The sequence below is a fragment of the Protopterus annectens genome, chromosome 5.part0 (genome assembly GCF_019279795.1).
Source record: "Protopterus annectens isolate FY-2018-M chromosome 5.part0, PAN1.0, whole genome shotgun sequence".
In the NCBI taxonomy this organism is placed as follows: domain Eukaryota; kingdom Metazoa; phylum Chordata; order Ceratodontiformes; family Protopteridae; genus Protopterus; species Protopterus annectens.
In genome coordinates, this window is record NC_056735.1 from 1,075,561,594 (window position 1) to 1,075,586,755 (window position 25,162).

General features: G+C 43.9%; 1 protein-coding gene across 1 annotated transcript in view; it reads right to left on the reverse strand.

Annotated features, from left to right (window-relative positions):
• Positions 1–25,162, reverse strand: part of LOC122802322 (interleukin-18 receptor 1-like) — a 977,051-nt gene that overhangs the window by 711,791 nt on the left and 240,098 nt on the right. Inside the window, exon 2 of the mRNA XM_044071963.1 lies at positions 13,393–13,465. Coding sequence (XP_043927898.1) covers positions 13,393–13,444 — 52 coding nt within the window. The 5' untranslated portion in view covers positions 13,445–13,465. The remainder of the gene's footprint in view (positions 1–13,392; positions 13,466–25,162) is intronic.

A 25,162-nucleotide genomic window follows, 5' to 3' on the forward strand; every position in this document is an offset into this window, starting at 1 on the left:
CCTAGGTCATTTATGGTGCTCACCACCTGGACTCAATGATACAAGACCATATACCACTGTTACATACACTGGCCTCTGCAGTGCATAAGGGTGCACATGTGTTGTGTAGGTGATGCCCACACATATATGGCCCCAGCCCCAGTGTATGTGAGGGGGATGCAACAGCAGTGTACTAATGGCTGCAATGGGAGTGTGATATACTCACAGCCCACTACAGAACAACCCCAAACAGCATAAAAATGTGCAGAGCTTCGTATGTAGATGGGGGATAGAGGCTGGAACACAGGCATATATGTGGAACACTGTTGCCATACACTAAGCAATGTGCTGGTTTTACAGGATAGTCTGCAACATACCCTTAGTCAGGGAATTGAGGTTAGATAAAGACATGGATGTAGCCATGTACCGGTTGCACGCAACACACACACACCGCCAGTGTCATATCTGACACAGGGCTTGTGTGTTGGACGGACATCACATGATATGCATATCTCTGCCCAGCAAGAGATAGGCCCACAGTAGTGACCTATGCAGACAGACTGCATTCCAAGTTACACTAGTATGCACACACACACACACACACACACACACACACACACACACACACACACACACACACACACACACACACACACACACCCTGTAAACCCAGTACTATGCGAAGCATTATGCAACTCTACCCACAGTCTGTCTGTAGTTCCTGAACCTCCTACAAATGTGTCTGCTCTGAGTGTGGATGTTCTCTTGTAAGAGGTATTGCTACCTGCTGCCTGTATCACTGAAGCCCACACACAGGACAGATGTCTGTCACACAGAAAATGTGAAGGGAACACGGCCACATGCTGTAGGGATTTATAGTGGGTGCTTGCCATAACAGTGGTAATTCAATGTAGTACACATGTGACATTATATATATATGGCTATCTGGATTGGTATGTGCACATATATTTCCACCATATGTCCTGGACATGGAGTGTAGCCATACCCCAGCCCCTAAAGGCACAATGTCGTAGTACAAGGGGATGTCAGGTATGTATAGCAGATATATTACTAGCCTGTTGCTACTGTCATTAGGATTGTCTTCACAGACATGGTGTGTGTGGATGCTGAAATCTGCTTATAACATGGCTACTGAGAGACATCCTATGGACATCATTGTAAAGTACCGCTGCTAGCATGTAATGCCCCTGTGGAGTGCAGCAGAGATATTGGCCACTTTATATGGAACTGTGGACATACCCTGTACAGTCCAGTGCTATGCACATATTCCCTTAGTGCACCACATGTGTACCAGGCCTGACAATATGGATGTAGACAGCCATTTAGATGGGTATATAACACCTAATGACTGGTATACATTTGGCACCATAGGCATTGGATTCACACACTCCTGTCTGGCCTGACACATAATGACTGCTGGTACAGGGGTGCCATGGACACATATTACCCACTAGATATTGACATACATCTGTACAGCATTCCACTGGTCTGTCTGACATATCTGATGTTTAAGGGAGGCCCGGCAGCAGTACATCTGGCAAGTATCTGCACAAGACATCCCACTGGTTAAGTACACTATGCTGCTAGGCATGTAACAATGCACTGTGTAGGCTGCAGGCAGACTGGCTCAACACTGGCCTACATCTTGTATGGAGGAATGAACATGTACTTGCATATATAGCAGGCTCAACAGCCATGTCACAGCACAGGGTAAGATACACCTGTGTGACAGTGCATTACCACAAACAATGTGAACACAGCCACAGCCACATATGGTAGGCTAGCATAATATTACAGTATATGGACTATCTGTTCTACACCATCCTCATATGTGTCAGTCACAGAATGTCCATACATATACTGGGCTGCTACACAGTTTGGTCTGATGGCTGTCTGTGGTACGGGACATGTGTGTGTGTGTGTATGGCCCTACAAACATGTACGGTGAGATGGTACCATACAGTGGGGCAGCATGTAACATCTGATAGATGGGGAGCTAGGACAATGACATCTACCACAGTCTGTACACAGGCTAAAGTACATATTAACAATACACACACTGCCGACATTTACCATCACTACACAGACCTCAGTACTGTACAAACATCCACAGAATGTCCAGCTTATGTCATGAAATATAACCCAATACTGTACATGACATGTGTAGCACTCTGATATATCATTGGCTTGCTATCAGATATGATGACACTATTTATGGCAAACGGCGCATATGTTCCACTTCATGCACGCCATATGTACAAACGTTGACAGTAGTGTGGCTGACAGCACATACTCAGGGCCTGTATAGATATGTTGCTGTGATAACCTTGTATATTTTCCATTGTGACGGTGTTTGTTGCAACATATGTCCTATGAGGGATATGAAGTCAGTAACTGTCATGGCCTTCACCATCTACAGACTGCAATCCTCACACTACCATCTGCATTCCACAGAGGGAAGCACTGTGGATAACACATGAAACCATAGGCAGAACACTGTCCAGTTTGCAGATGTCCCTGCAGATGGGGATTCCTCATATACATGGAACTTACATGGAAGGTATTACTACATGTACGACAGGCATATCCAAACAAACACTATTAAACCAACATTACTCCAAATACAGTATAGCAGCACTTACAGTCTGTAGTCAGGTCTGGCACATCCCCTTCCTGTTTGTTGACATACTTCCACAGTGTATGTTGTTGGAGGTGAATCCCCAATCCATCTGTGATGCTGTTTGCCAAACAACAGATCTAGTTCCTGCTCACAGTGACTGAAAAGGCCCAACACCTCCATGAGGTTCCTAGGTATTGGAATGTGTTTCCATGCAATTGGCTATGGGATTGTTACCACAGCTATTCCACATGCAAACAGCTAGGGGAGGGCTGCAATTCATGCAGAGACCATCAGCTGATCATAAGCATCACATAAAATACACATGCTGCTGCCTAAGCAAGGCAGGTGTGAGTCCCCACATCCACCAGAGAGGGAGTGTGGGAGGCAGACAGAGGCAAATACATGTCAGGGAGGGGTGGGAGTGTAAAACTGAAGCGTGTTTGTGACACACACCTACCAGCACAGGGTATCAAACCCCCAACAACTGTGTACTGCTATCACAGTTCGATGCAGTTATTGGACGCACCACATGGGTTACCTGATGTGGAGCATTCAGAACATATATGTGAGGGTAAGTGACGGTTGCAACAGGGATACAGTAGATATATGGTAGGTGTCGTACACATGCCTGTCTGCATGTACAGGTTCCAGTGTCAACACACACTTGGCAGGGCCAGGACTGCAACTCGTCACTAGTGGGATTACCACAACACATCAATGTGTAGGTATCGCATGCGCCACACGGGTCATATGGAGGCCGTATTGGGCAAAGGGTACGAGGAGATGTCACACATCAGACAGCATGCTTCAGTACACCTTGGGGGGTTGTAGTGAGTGTAGATGTGAACATACACACCATACAACACACACAGCGTGCCAGTTCTGACATGCATGGGTGCATGTCTACACAGGTGTGTGGTGGTCAACTGTGCCAGCAGGCTGTACAAGGGTAGGTGATTGGTATACCTTGGCATCAGACCACATGACAATGGTCTGCATTGTGGCTCAGGCCTGTAGTTACTGCATTTGCCCACACAGGTGGGTATTGCATCCCCCATCCAGTCACCTGGGTGACTATTGTGTGTGGCCCATGCTGTACACCACATGCCATGTATGTGTTCCTTAGTCCATGACATGGATGGTGTCTGGAATGTGCACACCTCCCACATGCATGTGCAGTGACATGTGGAACTCTACCTGGGGTGTCTGGCCCATGTTGTGAACACAGATTATCATTGGATGTGCCAGTCTTGCCCACCTGTGGCAGGAAGTGGTACTGGGCAGCAGATTTATTCTTCACCTACATTGATGGCATGCCAACAGCATTCCCTGATGTCAGTGTCATCTGTCCATACAGGACATGTTGTCAGGCATGGTATGTCCGTTGTGAGCCACATGTGAAGGCACCACAGGTGGACCAGGTGTCCATTGAGGAACATGGTAAAGGTGCACTGTCTGCATGTATGTGCATATTGGACAGATGGGCAGGGTTACATGCCCTCTGTAGCCCACTGCTATCACTGCATAGCTACTATCAATGGCCATAATGCAGTGTACTACCCACGTATTTGCTGCTGCCTACGCATGTGCGTTCATATGACACATGGGTTGAGTGTGTGCTCTGAGTAATAGTGGGGCTGCTAAGTTGGATTGTCTGGCCTTGATGTCACATGTATGAGTATGGCTTTGCACCCCAGCCTCCCAGCTAATTTACATCTGTTATCCCTGTATGGTTGACATTGTGATATATAGTAGGGCCATCATAAACTAAATTAGCAAAAGCCCCTCCACAATGCCAACAGTTGACACACACTTACCTCTACACAGGATATGGGTTATAAACACACACACACACCTGTCATGTCTGGGAGTAGACCCCCTACCTAACTATTTTATTACACTACAGCACTACGCAGTTATAGTATGCACCACAGACGTTATTGGAGTACTATTTCCCTACAGGTGTATTTCAGTGAATGACATCAGCAGAATTACCAAAATAGGGCATTTCAACTGTACTGCAAGTGACTAGCCTAAAATGCATTGTTCCCTACACAGCCAGTGAGACATACACAAAGCATCCACAACTGATATGTGTGGGTATAGAACCCCTGATTGAGGTCTATATCACACTACAGCATAGAGCTGTTATAGGACGCACCACAGGGATTGCTAGAGATGTCCTTCACCAAAGGTGTATTTCACATTGAATGACATTAGCAGGTTTACCAAAGTAGGGCATTTCAACTGTACTGCAACTGACTAGCCTAAATTGCATTGCTCCCTACACAGACAGTGAGACACACACATAACATCCACAACTGACATGTACGGGTATAGAACCCCTGATTGAGGTCTATATCACATGACAGCATAGAGCTGTTATAGGCTACACCACAGACATTACTAAAGAGCTTTCCCCATAAAGTGTTACTTCACAATGAATGACATCAGCAGGATTGGCAATGTTGGGCATTTGAAATGTAATGCGAGTGAGTAGCCTATGATGCATTGCTCCATACACAGACATTGCAACACATTCAAAACATCCAGAACTGCCATAGGTGAAGATGGAACCCTACCACAGTTCTACACCACACTACAGCAGTGCACAGTTACAGGACGCCCTACAGTGATTACTGGGCTATGACTTTTTGACATCAGCAGCCTTGCCAAAGTCGAGTATGTGTATTGTACTGGGTGCGAGTGGCCTAAAAACATTACTCTCTACTCAGTGAGACACACACACAGATTCGCACACTAACACACAGTTGCCAGGCCTGGGGTTAGAACACTTACCTCACTACTTTATCACATTACAGCAGTATGCAGTTACAAGTGAGGTGTAATTCTAGGTGAGTGACATCAGCAGCCTTTCTAAAGTCAAGTTTGTGTATTGTACGGGTTGCGAGTGGCCTAAAAACATTGCTCCTTACTCAGTCAGACACACACACAGATTCACACACACAGTTGCCAGGTCTGAGGTTAAAACACCTATAGCACTACTTTTTCACACTACAGCAGTACGCAGTTATAAGGCACGCTATAGACATTACTGGGCTATGATTTCCCCAGAGGTGTATTTCTAGGTGAGTGACATCAGCAGCCTTGACAAAGTCAAGTATGTGTATTGTACGGGGTGTGAGTGGCCTAAAAACATTGCTCCCTATTCAGGGACACACACACACAGATTCATACACCATCACACAGTGGCCAGGTCTGGGGTTAGAACACCTACCTCAATACTTTATCATATTACAGCAGTACTCAGTTACAAGGCACGCTATGGAGATTACTGGGCTATGATTTCCCCAGAGGTGTATTTCTAGGTGAGTGACATCAGCAGTCTTGACAAAGTCAAGTATGTGTATTGCATGGGGTGTGAGTGGCCTAAAAACATTGCTCCCTACTCAGTCAGACATACACTCACACAGATTCACAGTTGCCAGGTCTGGGGTTAAAACACCTTTCTCACTACTTTATCACACTATGCAGTTACAAGGCATGCTACTGAGATTACTGGGCTATGATTTCCCCAATGATGTATTTCTAGATGAGTGACATCAGCAGCCTTGACAAAGTCAAGTATGTGTATTGTACGGGGTGTGAGTGGCCTAAAAAGCATTGCCCTCTATGTAATCACACACACACACACACACACACACACACACACACACACACACACACACACACACACACACACACACACACACACACATTCACACAGTTGCCAAGTCTGGGATTAGAATACCTACCTAACTATTTTATCACACTACGGCAGTATGCAGTTACAAGACATGACTGGACTATGATTTCCCCAGAGGTGTATTTCTAGGTGCATGACATCTGCAGCCTTGCCAATGTTGTGTGTATGAACTGTACTGTGTGTGAGTAGCCTAGAAAGCATTTCTCTCTACACAGCCAGAGACCCAGACATGCACACATACACGGACTCACACAGTTGCCAAGTCTGGGGTTAGGAATACTACCAAACTATACAGCAGTACACAGTTATGGGACACGCTATGGGATTACTGAGATACAGCTCCCCCAAAGGTGTATTTCACATTGGATGACATCAGCAGGCTTGTCATGATACTGCTATGTGGAGGGCGGTGAGTGCATGGGCTGTAACACATTCATGTTGGGGTTGACATGCCAGGGCATACACAGGGTCATATGCCACAGGTACATGTATACAGCTACTAGGTGACATCTTCCATGTACAGTCATGTTACACAGCTGGCACGTGCAACATACCATCATGCTGACAGATACTGGTGGCTAGTATCTGCCGTGAGTGACACCTGCACCTCATGTGTTTGGGGCCCTTTGGCTGTGTGCTGGGTGGGACAGGCCCAGATGTCTGCTTGTCACTGTCACTCTCATCAACACATCTATGTCCATCTACCTTTGGCTTATTATAGTGTGTTGTCCTTACATATATGTCTGTATTCCTATCCACTGTGTATGCAAGGCAGGAGTGGTACATACTGACATGTGTCTGCACTGAGAACTGCAACTGCCAGATATGTCTGGTCCACTGTTGTTTGCTGACATGCCTTCTTGTGTTTAAGTGTGTGAGCATGCCCAGTATGGCCATCTATATTGCATGGGTGGATCAAGTCCAGGTGGTTTGTACTGCGGTGCTGACCTTTGTGCTGTACACCGACAGGTAGCATGCTGTGTCTGCATAGATTCATAGGTTCATAGATTAGTACTAACTGCCCTTGTGAGCCATTTTAAGCCTAGCCAATTATCCCTTGTGAGACTCAAACCCTTCACCTTGTGTTTGTAAGGCAAAAACCTTAACCATTAAGCTACCCTCCCAACCCAGAGTATACATATGTCATTTGGCATTGACTGCTGCTACATTTCTGCTTAGCAGGGGGAGGGACACCAAACTGCTTCTACATTTCTACACAGGGGTGAGGGGGCACACCTGACTGTTACCATAAAGTGTACATGGGATGGTGGTGCACACCTTACACTTTTACACAGTTGCTAAGACTGTACTGGTATGCCGGGTACACCATTTCAGTCTGTAGTCTTACCTGTCGTGTTGGCTAGAGGTATACCAGTGTACTACAGATCATAGCTTTCACTCCCTACATATTAGTTTCTGACTTCCTAGCCTTCAAAACTGACATCCAGCTGGCTGGCCTGCTGTAGTCTGCCTGTGTAGGGCTGGGGTAGGGGTTACCCATGGGGCACATTCAGAGGCCATAGTATGGCATTTGTTTGTGTTTGTCTACAACTATCCTGCTGGCTGTGACTGTTGTTGGGTATGTGCCCCACCTCGACTTGCATATGTGAGTCACTTACCTTGTGGGTGTCCCAGTATTGAGGGTGGTGATACAGTGCTGCCTATGTCAGATACACATAGTATACTCCCTGTACATGGTTGAGCACAGGTAGTGTCATGTTTGGCATCCCTTTTGCTGTATGTGTGAGTCGGAGAGAGGTGTCATTCCCTGGGTCCCTACTGTGTCAGTGCATGTGCTATGCATTGCCTCTTGGCCAAGGCCAGGGTATACTAGGCATGCCTCCTTCTGCCTACTGGATCAGGCTCAGGTTGTTCCTTCTTGGAGTCACTCTGTGCCTGTGCAGGCCTTGGCACTGGTGGGGGGCTGTGTGGCCCTGCCCCGTGCTGTTCCTGCTGCAGCTATTTCCACAGGATCATATTGTGTAGCATGGCACATACAAGGACAATTTGGGTACGTGTAGTTGGTGAGTACTGCAAGGCTCCACCGGATGTATCCAGGCACCAGAACCGTGACTTGAGCATCCCAAACACACACTCTATTATGATTTGTGTTTGTGCATGTGCGTCATTATGGAGTTCTTGTTCAGGTGTGTGTGCATTTCTGATGGGTGTCATCAGCCATGGCTCCACTGCATATCCAGCATCCCCCACTAGGTGACCGTGCGGGATGTCCCCATTGGCAAATATCTGGTACAGCTGCATCAGATGCCAGATGTGGGAATCGTGGTAGCTTCCAGGGTAGCCAGCACACAAATTCATTATTATGCCCTAGGCATCGCACATGACCTGGCAGTTGATGGAGGGGAAGCCCTTGTGGTTGATGTAGACCCTATCCCACTCACCTGGTGGTGCTTTAATGCATATGTGCGTGCAGTCTATTGCACCCACTACCTCAGGGTATTCTGCTATCTGGTGGAAGAGATGCATATTGCTGACCAACGCCTCACAGGTGATGGGGAAATATACATGCTCACCGACATGTGCTGACATGGCATCCAGTCACTGGTGGAGTACCCTGGATGCAGATGTCTATGAAATCTCCATCATATCCCCAGTTGGCCTTTGGAAGGTACCTGTAGCTAGTATTCTTAGACCTACACAAACCTTGGTATCCACTGGGATGGGTTCCCCTCTGTTAGTTCTGTGTGTGAGCTGTGGCCTGCACAGCTCAACAATTTGCTGTAGGAGGTCCCTGTCCACCCTATAGCGCTCCACTATCTCCAGCTCATGTAGCCCTTGGTAGGTTACCCTGGGTTTGTACACTCTTCTCCATCTCTTCACTGTGGGTTGCTCATCAGAATTCACATCCTCACCACCCTCAGCCTCTTGCACATGCTGGTTTATGATAGCAAAAGCAGCCCCTAACATTTTTTCTCTTGCTTTCGTTTTGTAAAATTTCCCCGTCTGTATACACCGGTGGTGCAGGGTTTTTGGGAAAAACAAGAGGGAAAGATGTTTGCATAGTTTATAATGGTGTGCTGGGCTGGTCTGCTGCCTGTGTAATTGGCTGATTCTGATACATTTCACCTGTCAGCTAAGCTAGTTCTCCTTGATTACCTTCCTACTGCTGTTTTCCCTTCCCATTGCCTCTTTGTTTAAGCCCGTGTGAGTGCTGCACAAACATAGTGCTCATATGTGCACAGAGCTACTTTTTCCTGGTTTAACTTCCTTTTTCCTCTTGCAGGACCTGGTGCATGGCGTGCACACTTAGACACACCCCTGGCTTAGATGTGCTAACCTAGGAGCAATCTCGAGCCACAGGTCTCAATCCGCTTAGAGTATGCCTGACACACACCCCCATGATGTCACCTATATCCTGGTCTTGCAACCAGCTATTTATACTCTTACACTCTTGGGACTTGCCTCACACCCTGGGAAAATCTGGGATTCACTAACCTTTCCCTCATTTGCATAGGATTGCCTATTAATGCATAGTTACATGTCCCACACTGAGCCTCCCGCCTTAGCAACCACTACTTACTGGCCAAGTTGTCTTTTGCCTGCCATTGATTTGCATGGCAGAATACTGATTTTTGTTAGCATGGTCATTTTCAGTTTATTTTATTATTTTCCCCCTAATCCCATTTGTGCGGTGCTGCTCTATGCTTAAACAGCCGAGATCGGCAAAAAAAAAATTAAAGTTGTTTTTATTAATTTTTTAAACAGTTTGCAATGCCAGTGGCCTTCTACTTGGCCATTGGCATGCTTCCTTAATAACATGCAGCCTTTATTTGGAGCTGTCATAGCTCCGTTTTGGAATATGCAGAAATGTACTCGGTTAGTAACCGAGTACATTTCTGCAGATTGCACTTGTCTTGCATGCACTATTGCAAGCTTCCTGGATTGCAATATCACCTAATTTGCATGGATTTCTCCAGCAAATGAGGTGATTTGCATACCAGGGCTTAGTCCGTGCAAGATTAGTGCTGGAGCTCTCATACATTCCCCTGCCGGCTGTTCCTGGATCACACGGCAGACATATTGCCTGGGTGAGCTACTGCACTCATCTTGCACTCCATGCAGGCTTTTGAGAATCTGGGGGCTAGTGTTGCATTTTATTTCATATTGTTTTGGTGTAGTGGGTTGCATGTGTGGTTTGTGAGTTCAAGTTTGGTATTTTGGGTGTTGGTGTTTTGCAGTTTCAGTCTTTTAAGATTTTGGTTGTCCGGTCTCGATCTTTTGGTCTTCAATCATCCGGGGTTTCAGCGTAGATCCTTATATATATGTATCTCACATGTGCAGTTGCTCATATATGTGTGTATATGTGTGTGTGTGTGTGTGTGTGTCTGTGTCTGTGTATGGGATCCGTGCAGCTGTTCGAAGTTTCACTACTTCGAACCCACTTCACTGAGTCCACTTGTTCAAAGTAGTGAAACTTCGAACATTGACTTTGGCAGTCACACTACAGCGCGGAATGGGAATATTCCCTTTTCCCCACTGTAGTGCAATCTCGGAGTTGGTATATTTAAGTAGGGGGGGTGTAGGGGGGCACAGACCCCCACATGGGGGGTGCAGGGGGGCTTGTCCCCCCCTGCAAAAACATGTTTTAATGGGGGGTTTGGTGGTCACCCAGGGAACTAGACCAGCGAAAGTGCACTTTCATTGAAGTGAACTTTCGCTGAAGTGTGAATCTCCTGCTCTATTTTGAAGAAGTGTTCTTTCGATGTAGAGCAGTAGACCCATATATATATATATATATATATATATATATATATATATATATATATATATATATAAACATAAAAAGCTTAGCAAACACCATTTTCTGCTTGGTGCAAGTCCCTCTTGAACCACAATTTGAGTGGCAAAGCCCCCCAACACCCTCAGCTCATTTTATATATCCAGTCAAAGACTGCACTGCAGTGAGGGAAGGGCAAATTCCCCACTACCCATTGTTCATGACCTTGACAAAAAAAAAGTTCTGCGATGAGTGATCAGCTGATTTTAAATTAGCTATATCAGCTTTTTGTGAGGAATTTGCTTCTTAACAACCTCAATGACACCCCCCCCACACACACACACACACCTATATCAGCTATTGCACAAATAGGGAATCATACTAACAATAGTTAATTAAGAACAATTATAAAAAAGCTACACAGCACAATACAAAAATTCTGAAGATGTCATAAAGCTGAACGCACCATACTCCCTTCACAGAAAAAAATGACTTTATAGAAGTCAACCAGCTATGAAGTTGACATACTGTACATCTGGCAGTTTCCACTGAATCATATGTAGTTTGCTTGCAGAAATGTATTTGTCCAGAGACCCCTGTACTGGTGAAGGGTGGGAGGGAGTGGGGAGATTTAGGTAGCTTGTGGTGAGTGCCAGGGTTTGTTTGGAAGGCTTACATTTTAGGTTTGAATTGCTGAGACTGAAATTCAGGTAGTGATGGAAGGGGTCTTAGGTTTTATAAGTGCAAGCTTGTTTTATTTAAGCCCCTTTTTGGTGTTGATTTGGTATACCCCTTCTTCTCTTCCATTATTTTTCTCAGGATTTGATGGGGTTATTAGTTACTTTGGTATTACATTAATCATTAATAGGTCAGAGTAAGAGGAGCTCAGGTTGGAACCCCACTACTGCCCCCCCATCTTAGTAGTTGGCAATGCAGACGTGAGCAGTGGTACTCTGCTTAGGAGGTTTGTTGTGTGCGTTAGAGTGAGTGGTGGGATTTAATGCTGCTTGTGTTTGGGGATAAAACGTGAGTATTCTCCATGCTGCTAACAAAAATGTTATTCTGTTATTCTCTTCTTGATTATAATTATCTTGATTGTTTATGCTCATGGGTAATTATTTTAATGTATTAACTGATCTCAATTAAGGTCTTGTTTTGTTTGTCAGGGGTCTTTGGATAAAGTGAATCTTTGAGATTTTAAAATGCTCACACACATGCACACAGACATATTTATGCAAAGACCAAATTAGCAACCATTATCTAGTTTTAATTGCACAGGATTACTAGAGAGTACTGGCAGATAGAGTAAGAAAAGGTGTACAATGTGGATGAGAAGGTGTATTTATTACCTGAAAATGCCAAACATAGGATGAGTGTGTGATACTTCACTGGTGAATGAATAATGAGAATTGTACATTTTGATAATGACTACTGCATTAAACTAACTGGCCGAATTTAAACACATATCAAAAATAATGCCTAAGCCCCTTGTGTGTGCTAAGACTGTTCACAGAAAGACAGCTGTACTAGCAAATAATACATAAATAATACACTGATTATGTCCCTGACAAGCTGGATTCAAGTAGCAGATCTTATCCCTTAGGTGCTGGCTGGGGCTCTGAGAAAATGGATGGCAGAGGCTATGTTTGGTTCCCTTGCTGACCTAAATGTCTATGTGTTTATTGAGTTATTGTAATTGTGCATATGTGGTGTAAGAAATGCTTGCTCCAGTGAAAGGCAATAGCAGAAATCACAACCATAACATAATAGGATTTGTATGGTAGGAACTGTGCCAAATGAATTACAATGCACATTCATGCCTAATTTTTACCTCTCTGGGAAAAACAGGCAGATAGGGTCTCAGCCATACCCAGAACCTGGAAAAAATGGGCTGTAGGACTATTGCCAGTGTCCAAGAAGGGAACAAATGGGCCGAGCAGATGTGGGGAACAGCATGAGATAATCATATTGGAGCACAAATAAGAAAGTTTAAAGTAAAAGACAAAGGTATTAAAACACTGTTTTCATTTTAAAAATAGACAGCTGTTATTAGATATAATTTTATAAATAAACAAAATGTAACTTTCTTATTTAGTGGCATATTTCCCGAGTTTCATGTCTGCTGTTCAAATCTCAACCATGTAAAAAAGGTCACTGTGAGATGAGAGTTTAATCTGAAAAAAAAACTTGACAATTTAGAGTACAGCAAGATTCCAAACCCCATCTTTCTGCAGAATAAATGTTGTATGGCTATATTTAGTATGTCTACCAATATGTAATGCAGTGTAATGTCTATAAGTAGTTATTTATACTTTATTTATACATTACCTACAACAAATGAAATCATCAGTAGTATTAAAACGTATCTTCTCCAACACATTTTCTTAATTCTGCTTGTGTCCTGAAACAAACAAACAATAAATAAATAGTTTATCAATGGATGCAATTCAATGTATTTCTTAATTAATTTTAAGAAGAGTATATATACTAGTCCTGCTTTGAATTTGTCAGGCATACTCCTTACTCATTTGCTGTTCCCTGCATTTCTGCCTTAATATGGTACAGAGTAACACTGATTAATAAAATCATGTTTTTAAAAAAATGTGCTAACTTCGTTTTTCAGCAATTTTGGTAATTGTCTCAATTAACTGAGCTGTCATAATTAAACAGTAAGAAATAAATCCAGGAGTAGAATTGTGTAACATGTAGTATCAGTGGCTAAAGAAGTAGCACCCTCATCTTTCTGCTGGGAGATTAGAAGGCTGTGGGTTCCTTTCCTACTTCAGGTGACTGGATTAATTTTCAAATTGCTGACATTGCAGTCCAGCATTATTGTGTATTGCACTCCTGTGTGTGACATCCTTAAGATGTGACATTAGACTGATATCTCATCTACTTAAGTTGTTAGTACCGCAGGCAGACATAAAAGATACCAAGGCAATTATCAAAAAGAGGAGGGATTGGCTTTACTTATTTGAAATTTTCATTATATACACTTCTTTATATAATTTACACATTCACCATCATCATCATTCAAATACCTTAATATATAATATAATTAATATATAATATACACAGAAAAAAATAATTATTTCCAGTTTCAACAGTTCAATAAAAAATGGAAAAATTGATTTCTTTAAGGCATCAACTACTTTTTATAAATTCTTTATCTCTCTCCACCCTTTTTTCAACAATCATCTTTTTATATTAATTAGCATATTGTTGTGATGTTTCCTATTGTTGTAATATAATAATCCATCACAGCTACTTTTCCATAATCCCAAGAATGCTACAAACAATATTCTGTAGATTTTTTGATTTTATTTTTTCCATATAACATCATATCCATTGTTATATTTTTAAATCCTTCTGATTAATATTCCTTTTTAAAACTTCTCCATTTGTTCTAGATTCTAAAACAAGTAATATTTTGTTGTTTCTTCATTACATTCATCACATTTTATTTCTTCCACTACCTTATACTTCATATAACTTTTAACTGGTAACTCTACCTTATACTTCATATAACTTTTAACTGGTAACTTATCTAAAAAAAATTCCGTAGGAAATCCTTCCTTCATAAAGGAATCATTTGTATGCATTAGGTCTTGATGTCTAGTGTAGCTCCCCATCCCTAATCCCTGTTTCACTGTCTGTGCCATTACTGCATTCTAGTCAGTTATCCCTGGTGGCCTAATGGTTCTCCCCACCCCCATCTCCCTTATGAAGTGTGTGCTGCTGTGGAACTTTTCCCTGGTGTCCTGTGGTTCCCTTCACCCCCTGATCCCTGTACTACCATTGGTGCCATTATGGTACTTGCCATCACTGTTATGCTGGTCCATGCCTTAGAGCACTTTATGGAGTAATAAATGCTGTCTAGTGTATCTCCTAGCTCTACTGATCCCTGTTGTAATGTTAGTGCTGATACTGCATTGTATCCCCCACCACCCAGTCCTTATATAAACATTGATGCCAGTATGGCACTTTGAAATTTTCTCCCTGGTGTTTGGTGTTTCCCCAATCCCCTGATCCCCTTAGTCACAATGGCACTGGTATAGCACTCCTACCCTTTTGATTCCCATAGTATTGTTGGTGTCAGTGCAGCACTTTGAATCTTTCTCCCTGGTATCCAGTGATTCACCAAACCCCTGATCCTCATAGTAATTCTGTTGTATCGCACTTTGAAACTCTCTCCCTGGTTCCCCAGACCTTTGGTTCCCATAGTAACTTTTGTGCCAGTACCGCACTTTGAAGCTTTCTCCCTAATTTCTGGTGATTTCCCACTTTCTCGATCCCTGTTTTGATGTTGGTGCTGTTATGACACTTTTATAGTAAGGTAAGGTTTGCTGTCTACTGTCTAGTAGTTCCTCTCACCAAGTTTGTGTTCTGTGGTTGAACACAGCATTATGGGTATTCTCATTACTGCAACATGGTGAGCATGGCTGTGCTGATCTACACAGCCAAGTGCTTTCTTGAATCACTCAGCCATGCAGATGCCTTCCTGGAGGTGGTTTCAGGGAGAGGGTATGTGGCTAATTAGCATATACCACTCCTCTGAAATGCCTCATTAGCATTCAGCAAGGCTACAAGGCCAACCCTTCGTAGTGCTATACATCTTCATGTTGGGGCACTGTGTAGCACCATGTAAGGGTGCTTGCTGAATATCAATGATGTGATGTGTACATGTAGAGACACCTTTATGAATTCAGCCCAATAACTTAGTCCTGGTTCAGGTTGCCACTATGAAATCTTTATGCTGTGCAGCTAGAAATGTATCAAATACCAGAATCCTTCCTTTATAGATTTCAGTAAGATCAGTGCTGAGTTTGATGTCACCACTTTGGATGATCTAAACCATGGCATTTTAGCCATTATATATTTAAAACTGAAAAAAAAGTTAAGCATAAAGGAATTTTCCTTTTCTATACACTGATAATAGGTTAAATACAATTTCCTTATGGAAACCAAGTACAATGCAACATTTCAGAATCTGATACTGATGTCATATGAACCCCTGATTTGGTATCATTGTATCAAAATTCATATCTCAGTCCCACTGGCATTTAATTTCAAAACTTTCTGTAAATAAGCTACACAATATGCAGAAGACAGCAATTCTACCGTAAGGTATTTTAGTACAGATTAGCACTGAGTTTGATCTCACTATTTCAGCTGCATATATCTTAGTATTTTAGCAATAATACGTTGCAACTGAAAAATAAATCTGGTAAAACATAGGACTTCTACCTATGATATAATAACAACTCTGTAGATATGAATTCCAGCTCTCTTTACTGGGCAAAAGTTAAATACAGCATCCCAAGTAGAAAACAAGTATAATGCAAAATGTCAGAATGTGATATTGAAAACATAAGGCAGGATTCACGAAACCTTCATGTAAGAGTTACTATGTCTTACACGGAGGCTGCAGTTAAATGGTGTGACGTCAGCATGCCATGCAAATTCATGAGGGCGTGCTGAATCACACCCTAGGCTAACACGGTCCATGTAGGAAAGTAGGGGGCGTGTCCGCATGGCGAGTTCTGCAAAGGGACACGCCCCCAGAAGAGTCACAGTCCTGAAAGTAAACTCCCACGAGCGAGTCCGCGGAAATGTCAAGAAACACAACACCACACATGCCCCCACAGTCTATAAACCCAACTGTAATGTAAAACGTAAAAATCAACAGTTTAATTTTTTTTTTTATAATTTCAAAAATGTTTGCCCGTAATTGCGCTCATTTGCGCGGGTGTGCCCTTCGCTCAGCCACAGTTAGCAGTCATTGAAAAAGCATATAAGATCTAAATATGCAAATTAATCCAAGCAGCAATAGCGTAGCGGTAGAGACGTTGGCCAAAGAGGAGGTAGTCATGGTTAGAGCCCCAACAACATCATTTTCTATTTTTAGTGAAATAAGCACAAAACAATCCCCTGACATGTATATATATATATATATATATATATATATATATATATATATATATATATAACTATAATTTAAGTAAAATGTAATGAAATGGTCCATGTATTTTTGAAGAAATCTGACACAATAAAAAAAAAATTTTATAAGTGCCCATAGCTGAGCAGCGCTCTAACAAGCTGAGTATGACTGCCCGCAGGTGAGCAGTGGTTTAACAGGTGTAATATGAGTGCCCGGAGTTGAGCAGTGCTTTAACATGCTGAAACTGTGTGCCCGTAGCTGAGCAATGCTTCACACAGCATAATATGCGTACTCATAGCCAAATAATGCATTAACCAGTGTGAGCCGTTTGCACGGAGCTGCGTAGCGCCCCAACTGGCTTACCGGCGGGCAACGTTGAACAAGCTGTATCAAAGCTGCCTTTACACAGACACACACCTCCTAGCCTGTCTAGACAGTTGTAAAATAAAAAAAAGCAATGCCCAGGCTCGAACCCAGGATACTGTGCATCATAGTCAAAGTTGGGAAGGAATGGAAATAGAAGCATGACAAAGCAGGTTTTTTTAAGCTGATACATTTCCAAAATGGCCAATCACAGATAAGTGCAGGAAAAATGGCATATATAAGCCCTATAGGCGGGAATACACAGCATAACTGATTGTGGAACCTATTTGCAGTCAGGATGGCAGGTGTAGGAGAGGGCAGTCACTTCCGAGCACAGAGGTGGGGTGTTGAGGAGTCCAAATATATGGTTTGGGTCCTAATCCACAATCATGAGGCTCAACTCATGCAGGGCCAGGTTCTCTGGGGTGCGTACAAGGCAGAGGCGTGGAACCGATTGGCACATGATCTCACCAGTGCCACAGGCATACCAAGGACTGGTGAACAGGTCCGTCACCACCATGCGGACCTGAAGAGACGAAAGCAGGACCAACTGAACCGTTGGATCTTCCATATGAAACAAGTGAGTCTGTTGGAAAGGATTGTTGTAACCAAGTAAGAAATGTTAATAACGCCTAGAATTAAGTACCATCTTGAATTGTAAAAATAAAACAAGTGAGAGTGTGAGAAAGAGGTATGAATCGACCAAGAAAGCTGTAATAAGTCTTGAATAAAGTTATACTGCAGTCAGTACATAATGAAATGAATGAGACAGCCACAACCAAAGAGTGACATGTTTGTAATAAAGTACTGAAGCTGGAATGTGTCTGCCCCACAATTTGGATATGTTGCTGTACCCTTGCAATATGGAGATAGTATGGTTGTATGAAATACTGAACATCCACAGTTGTCTAGAGCCATATAAATCAAATGTAGCAGGATGCTGTACCTGAACACAGCCAGATATGAACGTGTATGAATAAAAATGCAATGTATATTAATGTAGCAGTAACATTCCCATCACCAACATTCCTAAGGTTACATATAGGAAACTGTACTAAGACCTGTAGGGTATATATATCTGCAGCTACTAGAAATGTGCAGCATATTTATAGGTAGTTGAAGTTGTTAATGAAATATTTCTTCACCCTACCCTATTTTCACAAATAATGCCATTCCACACCAAACTGGGTATGTGTATTCACAATTAATTCCCATACACATTTGTCCTGTTGGTTCATACATATTTGCATGTACGTTGATGCATGTGCCCTGTTCACATATCCAAACCTGATGGCCTGTTGCCATCAATCAACCCTGCATGCTGCTGGATTGTGTACTGTTGTTCAAAATATGCATGTGTTATGCTTGCTGTTCACTGTTTGGAGTGCATGGGTGTTTGGTTAATGGGAATACTGATGCATGCTGTTACAACTAATTTTGAATGGTATTGTTTGTTACTAACCCAAAATGTCATAAAATATTGCTAAACATAGGACAACAGGGAAGGCGGGTTTCAACGGACCCACCTCTCCCACCTCAGCTGGCAAGTGCACCTAGCACTAGTGCCCAGGCCGGAACCTCCTCGGTGGCCCTGTGCCACCTTAGGGTGGAAGTGCTGCAGGGGATGGGGCTCATCCCCCCTCTGCAAGCGTGGCCGGAGGAGAACATCCACTCACCCTCCAAAGTGTTGGGTCTGTGGTGTGTAGTGAGATCAGGCATTCTGTGCTTGAACCCCTATGCCAGCTTGAGGCATGGGTGGCGCAACTCACGGGTGTGCCTGCCAATCCTACACAGCCCCCAGCACAGCCCTGTTCTGGGCAGTGAAGGCACAGTGGCAACTGCCCATGGGTGGGGATCTCAGTTCCACTGTTGCCATCTGTGGGCTCATGGGCTCGCGATATCCAAACATCCGTCCCCGTCAATTGTTTCCCCCCCACATGTGTCATACTCCGCCCCTGTATTCATCTTGTTTGTCTTGTCTGTTAACCTCCCCTACCTACCTCCCCAAATATACCTACTTCCTGTACCTCACATTCCACTCTCACCTGAAAAAATAATAAAAAAGGGCACTCTGTTCCCACAAAAACTTTACACCCCATACATAGCTGCCCATTTTGCAGACATGTCTGCTGGACCTGTCAACTGGTAATTACAATTGGCTGTACAAGATATTTTGTTGTCCTCACCCCCCTCTCAGGAGTGGAAGGATTCAAATTTCACACCAAATTACATACATATGCACAGCTGTTGCTGATAAAGAAATGGGCAGCTATGGGCCTTTCCTACATCCTTCCTGCAAATCCCAAGCCTGTTTTCCTACTGTCCTACCCTCTTTGTGCCCCCTTTTTCACCACTTTCCTATCTTCCCATTTTCTTTTCTTTCAAAGAAATTAGCGTGGGTGTACGCGAGAGTAAGCACTTTTAAGCAGTAGTCAGCAGGTGTGCGCTTGTGTGCGCTTAGCTAAGCGTGTGTGCATGAAGCTAAGCGACAGTGCGTATGCGTGAGCACCGCGCAAACCAGCGCTAACCCGCTTACAACTACTTAAAAGTGCTTTAGTCACTCTGAATGACAAGGCCTGTAGTCTGCTCAGCAGCAAAATAAAATTCCTCTGTCAGTCTCGAACCCAGGACCTTGGAAACACTAGTCTGCATGACCTACCACTAAGCCATGACGGATATACAAAAACTTTGTGCTGAAAGCAATATATCATGAAATAGTAGGACTGAATGTAAAGGGAATATAGGAAGGCTATTACACAAAGCTTTTCTTGTATCTTTACTGGCAATTCTTGTGGAATTACATTACATTAGTGTGATAAGAGAAACAGCCATGCTAGTAGGTAATAATGTGACAGTAGCACCTTGCAAACCACACACACTATCAGAGCAGGATAAACACCACCATATTTGAATAGGTAAGAGGCCAGACCTCGCATCTGTGACTGATTTACAAGGATGTTCCTGATTTGCAAACAAATGTTAACTGTGACCCACTGACTCCCTGTGAAATGTACTAACAGTAGGCAGAAAGGTGTGGAATCCCACGTAATGTTAACTCTCAATTAGTTAAAGTACACACTACTTGCATGTCAGAAATGGTGTAGTAATACGGTTCTACCTGACTTCGTCGACAGCGCAGAAGACCGACATCGGAATCCGGAGCTCCAGAAGATCGAAAGTGAAGAAGACCGACGAATCTTGAAGTGGCAGAACATCGACAATGCAGAAGACCGACACGACGGATGACAACACCAACGCCGAGGATGCCGACATGGGGAAAGGCTGTGTGAGTATGCGGTAGTGACGGACGTTAGGGTGCGAGGCAGGTAAGTGTGGAGATTGACGGTCTGTGGGGATAGGGGTGGGTTAAGTGAGTTAGGGGAGGGGAGCGATAGGGGTGGGTTAAGTGAGTTAGGGTTAGGGAGCGATAGGGGGGGGTTAAGTGAGTTAGGGTTAGGGAGCCGATAGGGGGTGGTTAAGTGAGTAGTGATGGACCTTAGGGTTAGGGTAAGGTTTAGTGTGGGCTTGTAAGGATTTTGGTGTGCTTGTGTTGTGTGTGTGGTTTGTGGAATGGGGATGTGTTTTGTTTTCAATTGTTATTGTGGTGTGTGCAGTGTATGGGGTTTCGTGTTTGTGTACCGTCGGTTATTTCGTTGTCGGTTATGTGTGGTTTCGTGTTTATGGACTGTCGAATATGTGGTGTCGGTGATGTGGTTGTCGGTGTTGTGTGGTTTCGACTATGTCAGGTAGAACCAGTAATACATATGCTCAAAATACCCCACAGTCTCAACTGCAGAATATCTGAAATATATCACGGGAGTATCCCACTGATATGTACCATTCTCTGAGGCTGCTAAAATATACACCTGAGAGTATCTGAGGTCTGCAAGTGTCAGAAACTCACAGGCACATCATTCTATCTGCTGTCACACACTCTGTGAATAGCTGTAGAATTGCTTCCACAAGCACACCCTCATGTAGGTGTACAACCCAGAAATATTAAAGGATGTAGCCATCTAATAAAATAAGGACAGTATAGCAGTTTACAAGCACTGCATGTGCCTGATATTCATAACTGTTAGTACAAAGTACAAGGCCTCACTACTGCTCAGCAGCAAAATAAGATACCCTTGTAGGTGTCAAACCCCACACCTTGGCCTTACCAGACTGCATGCAGTACCACCAAACCACACCAAACATATACAGAACTGCTGCTGAAAGAAATATATCATGCATTACAAGGAGTGAATGTAAATGGAAAATAGGAAAGCCATAGCAACACATTCCAGTAAAGACACTTAGCAGGCCTTCAAGGAGTGAATGTAAAGGCTAAATACTGAAGCCATAGCAACAAATTGCAAGAGCTACTGTTGTATACCAGTTAATCCACAAGTCCCACAGGAAAGCACATACTCCCATGTAAACAGTATTAGTATTATTAGGTGTCAGTTAACATAAACACTGAGAAGAATGAACTGGAAGAAGCAACAGTCAGGTTTCAGTACAACATGCATTTCAGTGCCTACAACACAGCCTTAGATATGAGAGACATACCAACCTTTACACTCACAGAACAGTGTCCACAGCAAACCAGCATGGTCCCCACCTTGAAAAACTGAAAGGGCTACCCCTACCTAACCAAACATTTTATAGCACTGTCCTGACATCACAGTGAGAACTGCAATTACCACACAGCAGGCTGCATGCAATTAGTAAATGCTGGCTAACAATTGGTGCAGAGACCATCACATGCACATGCGCAGATACCTACAAAAGCAGCCTGTACTCCCAGTCCACACATGCAATAATATCATTGCAGCAACTGCAGGGAGACAAGGAGACAGAGAGAGAGAGAGAGAAAGAGAGAGAGAGACAGCGAGAGAGAGAGAGAGAGAGAGAGAGAGACAGTAAGAGAGAGTGAGAGAGAGAGAGAGAGAGAGACCAAAAAAAAAAAAAATAAATAATAAAAAGAAAAAAACATCAAGACAGCAGCAGCAAGCCAGCCAGCAACAAGCCAGCCAGCAGCAAGCCATCCAAAACAGCAGTCAGAAACAAAGATAATGTAAAGTACATAATCTAATAATCTACATACTGTGAACCCTCCATATGTGTTAGCAGGCTGTATCTATATTTATATGAAGATGTGCATAGGGCAAGGGACATACTGCAACTGTTAGTGAAGGCTGGACATACATATGTAGCTGAAGGTTGCTAACAGTATGCTGCCATAGGCCCAGGGCCAATAGCATACTACCTACCTATGACACAATGCACACACACACATGTACTCATTGCAATACCAACTATGTGAGCTGGAATGAGTGTACCACTGACTGTGTGCAAGGTCTGTAATGGTGTGATTGCTCAGCATGACTTTGTGTCTGTCATGGTAGTGTGTGTCCTTGGTGTGAGGCCAGAGAAAGATGTGTCAGTTATTGGGATACAAACATACTACATTGCCATATGTTGTGCTGTGGTTCTGTGTATATGACTGTGGTGTAGGTAGGAGTATGGCTGCAAAGACTAGGGTGCATTACCATTGAAACTGTAACTGTGCATTGCATGCATTGCATGGGATGACAATATTCCCCATCCATTACCTTAATACATACCCCCAGTGTGAGGTTGTGCATTGGACCTCAAACAGTATGCTGAGTGCTGGTGTATATTAATTTGTTGTAAGGAGTGGGCAGGCACTGTCACACAGTTGTTGGCTGAGCACTGATATGTGGTAATTTACATGTGTATCCCCTGATAGACAGACAGATGCTATATATGGCAGTTCAGTGATATCAGTACAGTAGAGTATTATGTGTACCATGCTACTTGCTCACATATTTTCCTTTTCCTTCCAGGGTGATGGTGCATCAGTGCAACCTCTGTTATTTGGCAGCAGAGGATGAGGAGATACACCAGAGCCTGGTGTGGGATTTTTCAACACTCTTTTCCCGGACCAGCCAGAACCAGCAGGAGAGGGCTGCACTGTGGCAAGACCTTGTCCGTCGGGTAAATGACATAGGCATGCATAACTGGACATATGAGCAGGTACGCCATCACTGCAGTGATTTAATTAGAAATTCCGTCAGCGTGCGTCTGATATCCACAGGCAACAGCTTGCCACAGGTGGTGGGGCACATATACACACCCCCGACCAGACTGGAGGAGCTCCTCCTAAGTGTTGTGGCTCCAGCCCAACAACAACAACATCCACAGATGTGTTTAATGATGGAGGCTGGAGCCATCCAGCATGTGGACATGGAGTGTGCAGGTAACATGCCATATCTGCAGTTGACTGTTCTCTGCATTGGTAGTTTATGCATGTGTGAGATGTGTACTGTGTTTGTAGCTGTTATCCTGGACATTATTGTGCAAGATTTATATTCTCAATATCAGCAGTACACCTGTGAAAGACAACTGTTGTACTACTGTACTGTATCATACTCACAGTATCAATGGCACAGTTGTGCCCACTGACAGTAACTGTCTTATTTGTGCAGGTCCCTCTGGAGTAACAGCAAGGCAGCCAATCCATGCTGTTGAGTGTGTAATAACAATACTTTTAATACTAATGATAATAATAGTAATAATACCCTCAAACAGTATTGTTATGTGTTGGATTGCAGGTGTGTTTGTGTGTGTGTGTTTGTATCTCATGTACTGACAAGTGTGTATGTGCCCATGTGTGCATGTGCCCATGTGTACATGTGCTCACGTGCACATGTGTGCATGTGCCCATGTGTGCATGTGCCCATGTGTGCATGTGCGCATGTGTGCATGTGCCCATATGTGCATGTGCCCATGTGCCCATGTGCGCATGTGCACATGTGTGCATGTGCCCATGTCCCATGTATGCATGTGCCCATGTTTGCATGTGCCCGTGTGCATCTGTGGTAACATTGTGTACACATTGTAAACTGTGTTTCCTGTCTTCCTCTCACAGTTTCTGGTGTTGCTCTGGTGGTGTGCAGCAGGGGACCTGAAGCCACTGCTGGGGATAGTGATAATGATGATACATGTGTAATGGCACAGGGAGGTGTGTCAGGGTCTGTTGTCGGTCAGCCAATTGACAGTACACAGCAGTCAACCTCATCAATGCGCACAGTCATCCTGCCGATACATCCATTGTCACCAATGTCCTTAGCTGAGGGACAGCATACAGTTGGCATTGACCAGGGTAATGTGGTATCAGTGGCACATGCATCCCCTCACAGCAGCCATGGCCAGAGTCCTGACATGGTACCACACAGGCAGATGTCCAGGGGTTCTCGTGGGAGCATCCGTGGTCGTACTGCCCCTGTCAGACGTGCCCACAGAGGTCTTTCAACCTCAGCTATGTTCCGGGCTGTAATGCAGGCACAGGCACGTATGGAGCGGTACACCAGACAGGGTCTGAGGGAGCTTAGAGCACATCGCACTGCTATGAATGACACTATGCGTGACATTGCGGCTGCCATCCATACTGTTGGCGAGGTCATTGACAGACGTTGGGGGGACACATTAGATCTGTTCCACAACTACATGTCCATGAGCCAGGGCAATGCAAGATGGTTGAGGCATTGATGTGGACATATGCCAGCAACATCAGCAGCTGGCAGTCATCATGGACGACAACAAATCCGCAGCCGCTCCCATAGTGGCAGTACCAGCCCCAGCAATGCTGGGTCTGTGCTGTCATCAGACCGCCATAGGACACCACGTGCACGTGGCTCTGGACAGTCCCAGCAGGAACATGTGTCCAGTCATCAACCAACTGCTTCTGATGACAGTACCCAGTCTGGCTTAGTACCTGATACT